The 18,053-nt window shown below is 41.7% G+C and overlaps 1 protein-coding gene across 1 annotated transcript in view; it reads right to left on the bottom strand.

Moving 5' to 3' along the window:
* The window catches only part of LOC123515625 (putative neural-cadherin 2), a 361,909-nt gene that overhangs the window by 123,518 nt on the left and 220,338 nt on the right, over positions 1-18,053 (bottom strand). Inside the window, exon 2 of the mRNA XM_045274424.1 lies at positions 9,339-9,464. Coding sequence (XP_045130359.1) covers positions 9,339-9,464 — 126 coding nt within the window. The remainder of the gene's footprint in view (positions 1-9,338; positions 9,465-18,053) is intronic.

Below are 18,053 nucleotides of genomic sequence, written 5' to 3'. Positions count from 1 at the left end.
TTTTTTTTACCAGGAAAAGCTCGTGTTCTTCATATCGCGGTCTATTTTACCGTGTATATCTCCCTGTTACTTTTAAAACTTGTGCAGCCTTCCTTCAGTCCTTCACAAGGCAAGATCTGCCCCTCGACCTTGTATTTCTTTCTTGTTATTTTTCTTTTTCTAATTATTCATCCTCTATAAAATGTTGTCAGGCATCTGTTCCTGCAACCTATACGTAAAATCGATGTTTTTGTTTCAATACTACTTTTTTTCATGTACAGGGACTTTGCTTCATTATTCGGTTCACGAGGGAAGCATTAGGGCGTTAATGTGTAAACGAGACTAATTAAAAAGTAGAAATTGGGAGGTTTTGCCTAATTTCTTTTTTGCATTTATTTTAAAACTCCAGCAAAAAAAAAAAAAAAACTACTATTTCTCAAATACAAAAGGACATGGAATATATAGAGATTTTTGCATATTTTTATAGGATAGAAGTTCCCAATAAGATTTTTGTTTGTTTGTTTGTGTGTGTGTGTATGTAATTCACCTCAGTCGTCTGCTGGTCACCCAGCCAGTCTTCCCCATTATGGAGACAGCTCAGAGCTCATAGACCGATCTTCGGGTAGGACTGAGACCACACCACACTCCACACACCGGGAAAGCGAGGCCACAACCCCTCGAGTTACATCCCGTACCTATTTACTGCTAGGTGAACAGGAGCTACACATTAAGAGGCTTGCCCATTTGCCTCGTCGCTTACCGGGATTCGAACCCGGCCCTCTCGATTGTGAGTCGAGCGTGCTAACCACTACACTACGCGGTGTGTGTGTGTGTGTGTGTGTGTGTGTGTGTGTGTGTGTGTTTTACTGTTTGATCTGCTGCAGTCTCTGATGAGACAGCCAGACGTTACCCTACGGCACGAGCTCAGAGCTCATTATTTCCGATCTTCGGATAGGCCTGAGACCAGGCACACACCACACACCGGGACAACAAGGTCACAACTCCTCGATTTACATCCCGTACCTACTCACTGCTAGGTGAACAGGGGCTACACGTGAAAGGAGACACACCCAAATATCTCCACCCGGCCGGGGAATCGAACCCCGGTCCTCTGGTTTGTGAAGCCAGCGCTCTAACCACTGAGCTACCAGGTGTATGTGTGTGTGTGTGTGTGTGTGTGTGTGTGTGTGTGTGTGTGTGTGTGTGTGTGTTTGGCTTCTTTGTGGTGAGGAGGTGACAAGTGACACTCAGCAGTCAAGTCACATTGGATTTTCGTTGTTTTAACATTTTCTTGAACCTCAAGACAAAATATGCTTTCTGTGTTGATATTACGACAGTGGCAGTGACAGTTGTAGCAGGAAAAGTGAGAATTACATTAAAAACAACGGTTAAAATGAAGCAACAAAGATTTGTTTTACATCCAAACAGCATTTTAAGATAAATTTCTCTGTTTCTCCTGTAGCGATGATGTCACTAGCTCTCTTTCATGTAGCACAATCGGGAGGGTCAGATCTGGTATGAGCCTGCGAGTGATGAAAACGCAAAACAGTAGATACATTTTGCCCAGGTATAGGGTAAACTTTCTTATGAGATACTCCCTCTGTCTCTCCCAGGTCTCTCTCTCTCTCTCTCTCTCTCTCTCTCTCTCTCTCTCTCTCTCTCTCTCTCTCTCTCTCAACTATAGGGCCGTGGCTGATAACTAGTGACTGGTGACTGGTGGCTAGTGACTGGCGACTGGTGACTGGCGACTGGTGACTGGTTCTTGGTGACAGGTGATAAGTGACTAGTGCTTGGTGACTGGTGGCTTGTGAATGTTGACTGGGGGTCAGTGACTAGTGACTGGTGGTTGGTGACAAGTGGCTGGCTCTCACACATAGTCAGCCTCTTTTCAGCTCGTGGGGAAATCCAGGATGTTCCAGATTAGCGTCGCGCCCTGGAACCTTTCTTTTATACATTACTGAGCCTGCTGCTGCTGCTGCTGCTGCTGTTATCCTCCTCCTCCTTCCGTCCCTTCACTCCAGCCTTTTTTCAGTTTTCCTTATCTTTTCCCACTTCCTTTTTCGTGTTCTCGTATTTTTCTTTCGTTCTTGTCATCCTCGCTTCTTTTATATTTTTTAATTGATCTTGTTTTTTTTCTATCTTTCTCCTTTTTTAATCATTTTCTTCTTTTAACCTGACCATTTCTTTATAGTTTTTTTTCCTCTGGTTCCTTTTCCATTTTCAATTTGTGTTTGAGTTTTATTTTTCGTCATTTCCATATCTATATTTTTCTCCTCTCTTTACTGTACTCCCATATTTTTTTTCTTTCCTTGTTCCATTGTTTCTTATCTTCATTGTTTTGTGGTTGTGTTCTTGATCCTCCTCCTTTCCTTCCTCTTTTTTCTCTTCCTCCCTCTGCTCCGTCTCCTGCTCCTCCTTCTCCTGCTGTATACCAACTTATCTCTCCATTAAGCAGTTATCTGTAATTAGTTCCCAAATAGTCCCACAGGATTCATTCTAAGAGTACCCTGGTGCTTGTTTATCCTGTGCACTTCTTCTTTTCCCATTCTGCTCCTCTTCCTCTTCCTCCTCCTCCTCCTCATCCTCTTCGTCTTCCACATTTTCTCTTACTTTCTTTTTCATCTCTTATTTCTCCTCAACATTCTTAACATCTAATTTTCTTTCATCTCTTTTGCCTCCCCATCGTCCCCTTGCTCCTCCTCCTCCTCCTCCTCCTTTTCCTCCTCTCCTCCTCATGCCTCATATACTTCTTTTTATTACTTTCATCTCCTAATCTCCAACTCATCCTCTTTTAGTTTATGTTCTTTTCTCCTCCACCACCACCTCCTCCCCTTCTTCTCCTAATCTTCCTTTTCATCGTCTTCATCACCGTCACCACCACCACCACCACCACCATCATCTTCATCTTTTTGTTCGCTTCTCCTTCTCTTCTTTCTTCCTGTATCCATTACTTGGTCTTCCATTTTTCATTTCTTCTTCTAATCTTCTTTATCCTCCTCCTCCTCCTCCTCCTCCTCCGTCTTGCAAGGAGTTCATGGTTTGTTTATTTTTGTATTCCTTTATATTCCTTTGCATTCCTCCTCCTTTTTCTCCTCTTCACTCTACTCTGTTACAAGCCTGCCTAACTCTACACACACACACACACACACACACACACACACACACACACACACACACACACACACACACACACACACACACACACACACACACACACACACACACACACACACACACACACACACACACACACACACACACACTAGACGCCTTCACGCTCACACTGCAATGGGTAACAATGATCATAGAGCTAAGAACAATGTATGAAATCTTTATGACCACGTACATATAGGAAAAAAGTCGAAGAAAAAAAAAATATTATGCATTGTTTTTGGAGGTGGATGAAGAGAAAGAGTGAATGTTTCAGTATGGTTAGTAGGAGAGGAAAATGCGGCAAGCCTCACCCAACGCAATGCACAGACTGAGGACTATTCAGGAACACATCTACGTCACGCCTCCATTGCACACGAAGCGTTCTATTTGAAGTCACAAAGATTTTCAAAGTTGTGTTTGTGGTTCCAGTGATATGTTGCTAAGATTTTTACATTACTAAGAGCAGAAACACCATTGAGAAAACGGCTAATTATCTGTGTGTCTTTAGAAAACAATCGTGGCGAGAGAAGATAATGTGTTTTGTCTATTGTTAAAAAGTCAAATGAGAGTGACCAGTATTGTTTGTTCCTTATCCATTTCTTCCTTCCTTCCTTCTTTCTTTTCGTGCTTGCTCCGCCTTCTATTCGTTTCCTGTTCCACTTCTTCCCCTTTTACTTATTCCTCCGCATTCTCTTCTTTTTTGTACTTCCCATCTTCTCTTTTACTTACTCTTGTCTCCAGTATCTTTTTTCTTTTTGTGTTATAGGACATGCATTTACATGATTTTTTTTCTATCTTTATTCCCTTTCCCTTACTCTTCTTTTTTTTCTTCTTTTTCTTTTTCCTCTTCCTCCTCCTTTTCTTCCTCCTCATCATCATCACCAGTGTCATCGCCATTTTGTCATTCTAACTTCTCTAATATTTCTACTTCCCTGATATCGGTCTTATATTACTTCTTTTCTTTTATACTTCTATTTTTTTTTCCTTTTTATTCATATTTATTTTTTTCCCTTGTGGACACACTCTCCTACTTTACTTTTTTTCATTTTCCCTTGAATTTTCTCAGTTTTTCCCCTCCCTTATTTTTTTCCTTCTCTTCACTTGGACGATCTTGAACGGATTCTCACAGCCAGACCGCGTGACGATGCAAGGTGGCTGGGACAGACCTCATGTGGAATGATCAGTTATCCTCATTTTTGTACAGTTGGTTCAAGCTACCCTACCTTTGCTCCTCGACCTTGCTTACCTTTGCGAAACCAGATGCGGCGCTTAAGTCTCTGCACGAATTTCTTTCTTTATTTTCATGATAATGTAACACAAATTTGCTTAGCTATAAGTTCTGTGACAGTCACGAGTGAATAATCCGTGTCATCTCCTGAGCTATTCTGGTAAATATTCGTTTTTTTTTCTTTCATTTAAAAGCCTTGTGATAAGCAATCCCGATCTCGTTTTCATCCTCAATTAATTCATCATTGTTTTTTTATCACTTTGTGGTAGAATTCTTATATCTTTTAATTTATTTTCAGTTATTCTTATTGTAATTGGTGTTTATGTTAGCCAGCCTTCCATCCTTGTTGTCCTTCATTCCTTGTTGTCCTTCCTTCCTTGTTGTCCTTCCTTCCTTTCTGTTTTCGTTTAGTCTTCCTTCTGCTGTTCTTATCTTTCACGTTTCTTCTTGGATTTTGTTTGTCTTCCAGGTATTTGCGTCTTCCATTCATCTTTGTGTCTTCCAGGGTTCTTTGTGTGTCTTCCAGGGTTCTTGTGTGTCTTCCAGGGTTCTTTGTGTGTCTTCCAGGGTTCTTTGTGTGTCTTCCAGGGTTCTTTGTGTGTCTTCCAGGGTTGTTTGTGTGTCTTCCAGGGTTCTTTGTGTGTCTTCCAGGGTTGTTTGTGTGTCTTCCAGGGTTCTTTGTGTGTCTTCCAGGGTTCTTCGTGTGTCTTCCAGGACTATTATAATCTCTTCCAAGGTTCTTTTTCTGTCTTCCATGGTTCTTCTTCGATTACAGAGGTGATACAAATGAAGACATGAATACATAAAGGGAGAAGCAGGGACGTATTTATCTGTGCGTGTCACTGCATAATATCATCATTACTATTACCTTTATCGGAGGTGTTTATGTTTTCCATGCTTTCTCTGATCTAAACCCTCGGAAGGCTTATGGACCTGATGTGATCCCTCCTATTGTTCTCAAAAACTGCGCTTCCGTGCTTGCACCTTGCCTGGCCAAACTTTTTCAACTATGTCTATCAACTTCTACCTTTCTTTCTTGCTGAAAGTTTGCCTATATTCAGCCTGTTCGTTAAAATGTTGATCATTCTAATCACTGAAACTACCGTCCTATAGTTTTAATCTCTTGCTTATCTAAAGTTATTGAATCTATCCTTAATAGGAAGATTCTTAAACATCTATCACTTCACAATCTTCTATCTGATCGCCAGTATGGCTTCCGTCAAGGTCGCTCTACTGGTGATCTTCTGGCGTTCCTTACTGAGTCTTGGTCATCCTCTTTTAGAGATTTTGGTGAAACTTTTGCTGTCGCGTTAGACATGAAAAGCTTTTAATAGAGTCTGGTACAAAGATTTTATTTCTAAACTGCCCTCCTACGGTTTCTATCCTTCTCTCTGTAACTTTATTTCAAGTTTCCTTTCTGACCGTTCCATTGCAGCCGTGGTAGACTGCCACTGTTCTCCTAATTCTATTAACAGTCGTGTTCCTCAAGGTTCTTTCCTATCACCCACTCTCTTTCTGTTACTCACTAATGATATTCTTCATCAAACTTCTCATCCTATCCACTCTTACACTAATGATACCACACTACATCTTTCCACGTCCTTCCAGAGACAAACAACTCTTCAGGAAATCAACAGGTCACTCAGGGACACAACAGAACGCCTGACTTCTGATCTTTCTAAGATTTCTGATTGGAACAGAAAAAAATTAGAAGTGTTCAATGCCTCAAAAACTCAATTCCTTCATGTATCCACTCGACACAACCTTTCAGACAACTATCCCCTTTTCTTCAATGACACTCAACTGTCTCCCTCTTCCAAACTGAATATTCTTGGTCTGTCCTTGATTCATAATCTTAACTGAAAACTTCACATCTCATCTCCTGCTGAAACAGCTTTAATGAAGTTAAGCGTTCTGAGGCGTCTCCGCCAGTTTTCTCGCCCCTCCAACTGGTAATTCCGTACAAGCGATTTATCCGTCCTTGTATGGAGTACTTTTCGTATGCTTGGGGAGATACCATTCACATAGTTTTATTAGATAGGGTGGAATCAAAAGCTTTTCGTCTCATCAACTCCCCTCCTCTGACTAACTGTCTTCAGCTTCTTTCTCACCGCCAGAATGTTGTAGCTTTTTCTATCTTTTATCGCTATTTTCATGCTAACTGATCTACTGATCTTGCTAACTGCATGCCTCTCTTACTGCTGCGACCTCAGTGCACAAAGCTTTCTTGTTCCTCTTACTCCTTCTCTGTCCAACTCTCTAACGCAAGAGTTAACCAGTACTCTTGTTTTTTCCCATATTTCACTGGTAAAATCTGGAACTCCCTGCCTGCTTCTGTATTTACATCTTCCTACGTCTTTTTTTTTTTTTTTTTACTTCTTTTAAAAGACATTTGTCCCTATCTTTTAGCTAATTCCTTTTAAATCATTTAGGGAATTTGCAGTTTAAGTGGGTCTTTTTTTAATGTTTTGTTGCCCTTGACAGGTCTCCCTCCTGCATTACAAAAAAAAAAAAAATAAATAAAAAAAATAAATAAATAAATAAAATAAATAAATAAATAAATAAATAAATAAATAAATAAATAAATAATATAATATATAATATATATATATATATATCTATCTATCTATATATATATCTATCTATCTATCTATATATATATATATCTATCTATCTATCTATCTATATCCATCTATCTATATCCATCTATCTATCTATCTATCTATCTATCTATCTATCTATCTAGAGAGAGAGAGAGAGAGATGCTTGTGTTCTCAATTTTGGATAGCGTTCTTGCGTTCATTGGGCTGTGGTTAGTGGGTTCCTGCGTCAGCGCTCCCAACTTTTAAAGCGTCCCTCAAAAAAGTGTGTTTTCCCTCAAAAATTTTAGGAATGAAAAAAAAGACTGCTCCTCGAAAACATTACTGTGCGTATCAAAAGAACTATTTCGTAAGTCATATTAACAAAATACAAGGTAATAAAGAAATGAAAAATTACACCGTTCGTTAGTTAGACAGGTGTAGACAAGTTTGCAAGTTTATTAAGAAAAGAGGGGGAAGATACAAAACAAGGGGTGGTGCAGTACATGATACAAAAACAGAAAAATACAGAAAAACAGAAAAAGAACAAATTTGCTGGGCGGTCCAGCCTGCTACTTTTTGATTTTTACAAAAAGACATACAAAAATAAAGGAAATACAAATATACAAGTCATCATGGCTATTTCTTCCTGCACTACATCCATAGACACTGCACTATTTTCGAGTGTTACTTCTCGTCGGATACCGGTAGCTACATCTGTATTCTTCGTCGTATCCTACGATCGTCCCAACGTATCTTTGATCTTTTAGGACGGAGTATCCATCAAGCCTTCCATTACATACTCGCCCAGACTTGTTTTCACGTCGCAGTGTCGCGATGCCTGATGACTCGCGGAGGGCAGCGGGCGGTGTGATCCTGGGCGTGGGAGCAACTTTCGCCCTCTGTTGCCGCTTCTTCTTGGTGACCCAGCCCTCATCTCCCGTCTGGTTGTCTGATTCCGCAGGTGGTCGTTGCTCGATATGATGACTTCTGATCCCCTCCTCGTCGTCGGAACTTGTGTCGTCATCATCGCTGAGATTTCTGCTGGGAGTTGATGAAGCTGCGTCAGAATCGTGAGCACTGCGTAGGTCTTCTTGGCTGGGCTTGGCAGGTTTGGTGGCCGCGGGAGATGTGTCGTCCTCACTCGAGTTATGCACGACATTCACCTTCTCGTTTTCCTCATCAACGTCGTCTTTTTCCTCCTTCTGTTCTCCGTCTTCGTCGTTGGCCTCGTCGATTTTTCTTTGGGCAGCTCCTGCTCCCTTCTCCGTTGGAGCATTGGTGTGGTGGAGGTTAGGAGCAGCCACGCTAGTGTTTTCCTTCTGCTGCTCAGCCCCGGGGTGGCCTCGGCGAGACAGCCTTGTGTTGGTGCGGGTGGAAGCAGACAGAGCGCTGAGAGGGATGTACACGGCGGGCAGGCCATTGTGCTGCAGGATAAGTGGGATCAATTCCTGAAGCCGACGGTAATTCGTCCCTGCTAAGGCCTTTGCCGTGAATATACAGGCATATAGTTTTGCTTGCACATCCTCCTCTTCTTGGTTTCTTCCGTGGTGTACGGTGGCTACTCCTGGTGGGGACAGATGTTGAACCGACTGGAGCCACGTTCCTCGCCTCCGGTCCCTTAACTGGCGAGAAGGACTTGGTCTCCTTCTCTGGGAGGGCGACTCTTAAGAGACCGGGTGAGACCAGATGCGTGACAGAAAACATCTGTTCCCGTGCGAAGGTCCTGGATGAACCCGTAACCTGCTTTTACATTGTACCACTTGACCAGTCCAGGGTGCTGTGCAGGACTGGCCATGGTACGTCGGCCGTCTGTGGTGTGTCCCTGAGTGAGTTCTCGGTTGTGCCTGCTGGGTTTAGAAAGGTTATCACAATGAGCGATCTGTTCGCACTGCCGTAATGGCACACAAAACGTTTGGTCTGCTTTGCAACTGACCAATCAGGGAGCTTCCCGCCTGAACGTAAACGACAAAATGTTGCGCGTAGTGAATGTTGTCTTTGTTGTTTCCATTGTAAACGTTTGGAAACATTTTGAAAAAAAAAAATCGTTTCGTAACGCTCGGAACATAGAAACACTTTGTAAATTCTGGCTGTGCGTTCCTCTTACTTGCGTTCCTTTGAAAAACTTTTCTGTGTTTTTGCGTACTTACACCGCCTTTTTAGGAACGCAAGAACGCAGGAACGCACTAAAGGAACGCACTTGCCCATCTGTGTGTGTGTGTGTGTGTGTGTGTGTGTGTGTGTGTGTGTGTGTGTGTGTGTGTGTGTGTGTATATATATATATATATATATATATATATATATATATATATATATATATATATATATATATATATATATATATATATATATGTGAATGACTAATAAGTGAGATCTACGAATGTCGAAGCGGTGCTTACCATGGGCGTGTGTGGCGTGGAGGGTGGCCACTACAACGGCCAGGGGGCTGTCCTCGGGCAGGGCGGCACAGTAGCGGGTCGCCGAGAACTCTATGGGCAGGGGCTGGTCGGGAAGGAGGCGCGTGGCTGTGGGAAACAAAACAACACTTGGTGAATATGGTAGACTGTGTGTTTATTGACTAATGCTAACACCTCCTGTCCTTACCCACACGTGTGCTCTCTCGCTCTCCCCGACCCTTTCTATTTGTCTCTTTCCATCTGTCTATAGTGAAGAATGTGGAAGGGGGTTGGTGGAACTATATATAACAACAGTGATTTAAGGCCGTGGCGAAGGGTATCGAAGTGACGTTAAAGCAAGACGGGCGTAAAGGATGACTTGAGGAACGAGACCCTATATGTTTCAGTCTAGACACTGAGCTCCGCGAGAGAGGGAAAGGAAAGCGGCCAGGGAAGGAGACACAAACAGTGGAGGGGTATGTTTCTGAGATATTAGTTCAGTCAATGGAACAAAGCATATAAGCATGAAGTGAGAAGTACCTTACAGGTATACAGTGAAATACATATTGATGGTATAATTCTTCCAGATATTAAATTAGAACGCAGCCAACAGGAAAGGAAAGTGTGGCCAAGTAGTATTTCTTTTTATACAGTGATATGAACAAAGTTAGTGAGTGAGAGACGTACATGTTGTATCAGTGTGTTGCAAAGATACTGGAGAAAGATACAGGCAGGAAGTATAGGAGAGTGTTGCAAAGATACAGGTAGAGAAACATAACCAAGCAAATAGGAGTGGAGTGATATACAGACATGCCGTGTTAGTGTATTGCAAAGATGCTGAAGAAAGATGCAGGCAAGGAGTTTAGGAGAATGTTGCAAAGATACAGGTAGAGAAGCACAACCAAGCAAGGAGGAAAATATGCCTAAGATGTGGAGTAGTGTGTTACTGATGACTCAAGACTATATATATCAAGGTGAATCACGCCGTCACAAACAGATCAGTCAGTCACGGAGGGTACATTAGACTCAACTTCTCCACTGTTGATATCACGCGGGTCTTTCCTCACACACTGCCCTGCTCCGGCACGCTTCTTTACGTTCAACAGCCACCTCTGGATATTTTATTAGCTAGATATTGGAAAACATGTTCCTCTAATGCACTGTTTTCCTTGAAGGTGATGTAAAGATTTTGTACTGGCTAGTTATAAATCTACAACGAGCTTTTTCTTTTTTATATAGGAGGAGCACCGGCCAAGGGTAACAGTCAATAGCTAAAAAAAAAAGAAAATTAGCCCACTGAAGTGCTGTGAGATGTGTGAAGTCCCGTGCAGAGTCTACATTTTGTCCCTTGGTTTGGGAGTCACTGCACTAGTAACTGACACTGCCGCCACTAAGGGGAGTCTAACAGTGACGATACGCATGACAACTTATACTTTATTAACAACCTCATTAAATAAAAGAAGTTACGCAAGCTCCTTTTACTAAATCTACAGGGAATTTAAAGTGGCACAAATATTTGAAATCCTCATTTAAAGGAGCAGGCACGCACAGACACACACACACACACACACACACACACACACACACACACACACACACACACACACACACACACACACACACACACACACACACACACACACACGCAAAGCTCTCATCCTCTTTTCATACCCTTGCAAACACGTGAAAAGAGAGTGTGGGTTCTTACATATACTCTGAAGCACGCCAGGTTCCCCAGGAAGTACTTGGGCTCAGACACACCGCGAGGACAAAGGGAAAGGTGAATGTGTGAGAAAGAGGAGCAGAAAGAGACCATTGCGAGGTGGGAGACGATGAAAGTATGGAAAGGATAAAGCAGTGTGTGTGTGTGTGTGTGTGTGTGTGTGTGTGTGTGTGTGTGTGTGTGTGTGTGTGTGTGTGTGTGGTTTATTCGTGTTATGTTATAGGCTATTCTATTTTGGGACTGATGGATGTAGAGAGAGAGAGAGAGAGAGAGAGAGAGAGAGAGAGAGAGAGAGAGAGAGAGAGAGAGAGAGAGAGAGAGAGAGAGAGAGAGAGAGAGAGAGAGAGAGAGAGAGAGAGAGAGAGAGAGAGAGAGACGGAAAGACAGATGGAGATAGAAAGACAAACGGAAAGACAGACTGACAGATAGACGGAGTGACAAAGATAATGACAGACAGATAGAGATATAGGCCAATCACGAGGGACAGACAAACAAACATAGACAGACAGATAGACAGAAAGACAAACAGGGCAATAGACAAATAGTCAGATTAATAGATAGAAAACCCCGATAGGTAGATAGACAGACAGACAAGCAAGCAAATAGGCAGACAGATAGACAAATGTATAGAAATGACAGACAAAAGACAAAGAGACAGACAGAGATGAACTGAGAAAGAAACTGATAGACAAACAGACAAACAGATAAACATAAACAGACAGAGAAAATGAGAGCGGACACAGACAGATAGACAGACAGACAGACACACAGACAGATAGACAGATGGAAGGGGGGACAGTTCAGGATAAGAAGGTAGGACATTCATCAGGAAAAAGGGTGCGGGACTTATCATCTAAATACTTTCCTTATCTATTCTCTCTCCTTCTCCTCCTCTTCTTCCTCCTCCTCCTCGTCTTTTGCCTCCTCTTCCTCCTCCTCCTCTTCCTCTTCTTTCTCTCATTTTTCTTCCTTCATCTCCTTTCTATTCTATTTCCTATCATCTTTTTTCTCCTTTTCTTTTTATCCTTCCATATCTCTCTCTCTCTCTCTCTCTCTCTCTCTCTCTCTCTCTCTCTCTCTCTCTCTCTCTCTCTCTCTCTCTCTCTCTCTCTCTCTCTCTTTATATTTTATTCTCCTGCTCTTTCTCCTTTGATTCTCCACTTTTACTTCTTTATCATGATTTAATTTTCTTTCTCCTTGTCTTTTCCCTCCTCCTCTTCCTCCACCACCATCACTACCACTCCCACCTCTTTCTTCTCCTCTTCATCCTCCTCGTCCTTCTCCTCTTGTTCCTTACACTTCTTAAACAACCTTCCTCTTCCTGCTGCTACTAGTACAATTCCTTGCTACTACTACTACTACTACTACTACTACTACTACTACTACTACTACTACTACTACTACTACTACTACTACTACTACTACTACTACTACTACTACTACTACCTCTATTACTACCACTTCTGTATTGACTTATGTATAGACAAGCTGGAGAGAGTTCAAAGAAAAGTAATGAAGATGATCTTACGACAGGGGTTCTCAACCTGGGGTACGCGTACCTCCAGGGGTACGCAAGAGGAATTTTTTGGGGGGTACGTGGCAGGTTTCTCAAAATGTTTAAGTTTTGTATAGCTGCAAATTTGTTTGTAGTATACAATGTGGCCTACATGTGCTAGACTGGATGTGTCCTTCACTAGATCCAGGACACGTTAACAACGTTAACAAGGAAACTCTTGCAGTTATATCACTTGAGAGGAAGCTCTCTTAGATTACAGTTGCCACACAACCTTGCAAACATTTAATATTTGTTCTGATTTATTATTTTAAGTGTGATTCACACACACAGTGACTTATTTATCATTGTTACTAGTTACAAGTTGCAACTAGCTGCAAGCAACACTAGTTCACTGCCATAATGATCGAAAATTGTCTGATATAGTTCCTTTTTGGTAAATGTATTGCATGTTAGTCACATATAGTGTCTCCTGTGAGGTACCAGTTCCTATCGACACTACCTCATAGAAACATACTAATATTGATTAAAAATTTTGTCTGCTCCCCATATATAACACAATTCAAACTTATTAAACTAAGTCAATAAACCATGCATTTATTTTTACCCTTCCTGATGCTGCATTGTGGGTAAGGGATACGTGATCAATACTGAAAGACTTCGAGGGGTACATAAGATTAAAAAGGTTGAGAATCCCTGTCTTACGACTACGAAACAAACCATATGAAAAGCCTTTGAGGGAGCTCAGTTTGTTTAGTCTAGTGAAGCGACCGACTTTATTGAAGGGACTATATTAAGCTATTTAGAATATTTTACAGCTTTGATGACGTAAACATAAAGAAGTACCTGATGACTGACGGAACCAACACCACTCGAAATATCCTATAAGGCAATAGATAAACGCTTCAGGTCAGATGAAACTTAACACAATTTCTTTAGAAGAGTTATAAGTTTTTAAGTTTTCTCCCAGCAGTCGATAGTAACACAAAAGAAACTTTTAAACACAAGTTGGACAAACACTTCGCAGTAACTCCTCAAACCAAGTACTTCGTGCTTGCCTAAAGTTTTTTTTTTTTTTCTTTTAATGTAGCAGATAGTATTTCTCTTTCAGCCTTTCCTATCACATCTTTGACTTTATCTCTCTTTGTGCTTTTTTGTTTTCCTTCATTGAACCCTGCTGTGCTTTTGCCTTTAACCCATAGAACCTGCAGTGAAGGCAATCACACAGACAGCCTCCTTAGGCCCACTAGGACTGTCGCTATCAGTTCTTTTCTTTGTATTCCTTTGTATTTCTTTATTAGTACTACTATTCGTCATCCTCCTTTACCTCCTTCTCCTCCTCCTCCTCCTCCTCCTCCACGAGCGAACTACACAATGGGGAATGCTTCCATAAAGAGCGTACAGAGAGAAAAAGACCTTGGCGTTGTAATATCGGCTGACCTCAAACAAGGTAATCAATGCACCGAAGTTGTGAAAATCGCAAATAAATTAGTCGGCTTTATCGGAAGATCATTCACATTCAAAACGGAAGAGATAATATTAACTTTATATAATTCGCTTGTACGCCCGCACCTTGAATATAACGTACAATTTTGGTCACCCTATTATAAGAAAGACATTGAAAAATTAGAAAGAATACAGCGTCGATTAACTAAAATGGTTCCAAGATTACGTAATAAACCATACGAGGAACGACTTAAAGAACTAAATTTATTTACTCTTTCCAAACGTCGCTTACGAGGGGACCTTATCACACTCTTCAAGATTTTCAAGGGATTTACGAATATGAATCCTGATAACTTCCTAACGCTTGACCGGTCAAATTTCACCAGAAACAACGGTTTCAAGGTAATAGGAAAGCGATTTAAAACAAACGAAGCCAAACATTTTTTCTTTAATCGCATTATCAATATTTGGAACGGTTTGCCATCGAACGTAGTTGATTCAGGTACTATTGAGACATTCAAAATTCGTCTTGACAAATATTTCGAAACTAATCCCCGGTTGTCACTGTTTATCTCCGAGTAATTTGCGCCGTCCATAAAGAAATATGCCTCAGATCGTGAATTGCGGGGTTTCGCGAATACACTTACCCTCCTTACACGACACAGACAGCCCCGAGTTAACGGTCACTACTACTACTCTCGACCTGTGACGGGCTGTGGAAAGTCAGGAGCCCTGACAGTAGTGATCATCATCGGGAATTAAAGTACCAGGGGTCACTGCTGCAGGGGGTAATCATGTAGTGTGCGGCGCCCCTTAGTGGGAAGTACACTTTTACAGTGGACTGAACGGAGCTGGGGCCTGATTGACTGCTGCCTCCCTTGAAAGCGCCAGGCAAGGCTGCCGCACCACCTCTTGACCTCTACACTGTGTCTACATTTACATTACACTATACTATACTTACACTCACAGATAACCCTGAGTTAACGGTCACTACTCCTACTTTCGACCTGTGACAGGTTGTGTTTGTCTAGGGCCCTGTTAATTTTTATCACCATCGGGACAACCAGGGATCAATGTTGCAGGGGGAAATCACTGTGGCTCCACCCACACGCACATTCACCACACTACATAACCGTCAAGCACCTACATAGTCCCCCACAAACATGAGTAGACGTAGATTACAACTTCCTTTCTCTATCCTCTAAAATTCCATTTGGTTTTTCAATACCACATGGTGCCTTTCCTTTTCCGGCCAGCTCGGCTGGTGGGATGGGTGGGTGGGAGGAGCCTTCTGCTTTCCTGTCCTGTCTCTCACACTATGTAGTTAGTATAGAATAGTTAACCAAGCAGCCTAGTAAGGACCCCAGGGTCTGTTGTCGCTTGGTCTTTCCTTTGTATATTCCTTTGTATATATTCCTCCTCCTCCTCCTCCTCCTCCTCCTCCTCCTCCTCCTCCTCCTCCTCCTCCTCCTCCTCCTCCTCCTCCTCCTCCTTTACCTCCTCCTCTTCCTCCCCATCATCATCATTAACAAGAAAAAATGGCAGGATTTTGACGTAATGACTTCCTTTCTCTTTTTCCTTGTCTTTCTCCTTTTCTTTTTCCTCCTCCTCCTGTTCTTTACACTCCTTTATTACCATTCCTCCTCCTCCTGCTACTACTCCTCATCTTTTTCCTCGTCTTTATTCTTCTTTCCCTTCTTCCGTTCCAAATTGACAGGATTTTGACATGTAAAGAAAACAAGGCGCAGATGTGACACAGGAGCATGTATGGAATAGAAATACGAGTTCAACGGTGCTCCTGTCCCACGGTGCCTGAAGGGTCGCTCTGCTCACTTCCTTTCTATCTGGAGAGAGAGAGTGAGCGGCAGGAGACGGTGATGTAGGCCAATGGTAAGGATATGCCCCCTCTTTTGTGGAAATGACGAGCTTGAAGACTCTCTCCGTGGGAAATCTTTGTTTGAAGTAATGTTTTATGAGTTTATCATTTGTTGCTACTGATGTTGTTGTTGTTGTTGTTTATGTTGTTGTCATCGTAGTCGTTGCTATTGTTGTTATAATCACTACTTTTCTTACTGCTACTATTACTACTCTTACTACTACTACTACTACTACTACTACTACTACTACTACTACTACTACTACTACTACTACTACTACTACTAGTACTACTACTACTACTATTTCTATTTAGGAAGGGCGCCGGCAAGGGCAACGCGTCATGCAAAGCCAGAGGATAAGTACCTTGAAATCTTCCTCTTGAATGAGTTCAAGTCATAGAAAGGATGAGTGATTGAGAATACTGCTTAACTCTTACATTGGAAAGCTGAACAGAATAAAGGTGAGAGGAAGAAGAAAGTCTTGTGCTGCGAGGCCGCGGGAGGAGGGGAGGTAATGCAGTTAGTAAGATCAGAAGATCAGTTAGCATGAAAATAGCGGTAGAAAATAACAAGAGATGCAACACTCCTGAGGTGTGAATGAGGGTGAAGATAGTCAGTCAAAGGAGAGAAGTTGATAAGAAGAAAAGCTTTGGATTCCACCCTGTCTATAAGAACAGAACAAGTGGATCCCTGCCATAATTATATGTGAAGTATACTCCTTACATGAACGGGTAAGGTCCCTGTACAGAGTCAGCACGTCGAAACACACTGTAATGATGCTACTTTGAATGTGTACAAAGTACTTCATCAAGCGCTGCCAGAGAGGCATTGTGTGAGTGTTGTATGTCCCTTGTTTTATGATGCATCACTTAAGGTCACGTTGCTTCAATCGTGCAAAGAACGTGTTTGATGTTTCGTCTCAATCGTAAATTATAAAGAAAATTGTTTTTAAATTCCTTTATCTGGATGTGTAGTGCTGAAACTTTCATCCAAGCAGTAAGAGAGTTTACTGTGATATCTTTACCAACGCCTGGTGAAGCAATACTGCTACTGGTGTTGCAGAGAGCATGTAATAGAGGCGTCAGAGTTCGTGTTCTGTAGTTTTTCGCAAGCAAATCCTTGACAAAAGCCAAGGAAAGGAATTCTGATTTGGCTGTGGATATTAGGGACTCCGACCTTACATGATGATGAATACATTAATCATAAGAATAAATTAAAGATAAACTTACCTTAAAAATACAGGGACTGGTAGCAAGACCAGGTGTTATGATAGTATATAACTGTCTTCCCAAAATTATATTGCCATACTGTAAAAGGAAAATCCATGTTCATAATGTGTGTGTGCGTGTGTGTGTGTGTGTGTGTGTGTGTGTGTGTGTGTGTGTGTGTGTGTGTGTGTGTGTGTGTGTGTGTGTGTGTGTCAAAATACAGAATTGCTGGCTGGGGTGATTACTCCTCGGTCATAGTAGAATGTCACATTGACGGCACAGAAGGATGTATGGACGGAGTATCCATCATGACTTAATCTCGCTACCAGGGAATGTAAGTTTGAGCTAAGCTTATCATAAGTATACTCCTGTAATTGCTTTTATTATCCATGTATGATAGACACCAGAGCAATTTTTTTTCAATCATGTCCTGATCTCAAACATCTGGTGCCAAAAGAACGTTCTGTTAAGAATTCATTTGTGTAAAACGATAAGTCACGGCCACTGAAATTTTCGATAGGAGGAACCGAGACAGTACAGAGAAGAATGACTGATCAGATTGATGCAAAGGATATCACTTATTCCCTGCGAGAAGAGACTTTAGCTTTCAAGTTTATATGAATTAAAGATAAGTAGATTAAGAAGGGATCTGATGGGATCTGGAAGAGATATCTATCAGGCACATGGACTATAACAAGGATGATATGAACAAAATACTTAGGAGTAGTAGTCAGGATACAATTAGCGTGAACGAATTAAAGCCTGAAGAAGTGTTATTCAAGACAGACATAGGAAGGATTTTTTATGTACGAGGGGTAAACTGGCCAAGGGCAACAACAACGATTAAACAAAAAGAGCCACTGAATTGGCTAAGAAATAAAGTGGAAGATGAATGGAAGAGACCCGGTTTATCAGGATGTCGGTGCGATATTAGTATCTCAGACAAATTTA

This window comes from Portunus trituberculatus, chromosome 39 (assembly GCF_017591435.1).
Source record: "Portunus trituberculatus isolate SZX2019 chromosome 39, ASM1759143v1, whole genome shotgun sequence".
NCBI lineage: Eukaryota > Metazoa > Arthropoda > Malacostraca > Decapoda > Portunidae > Portunus > Portunus trituberculatus.
This window is presented reverse-complemented; position numbering and strand designations above follow the sequence as displayed.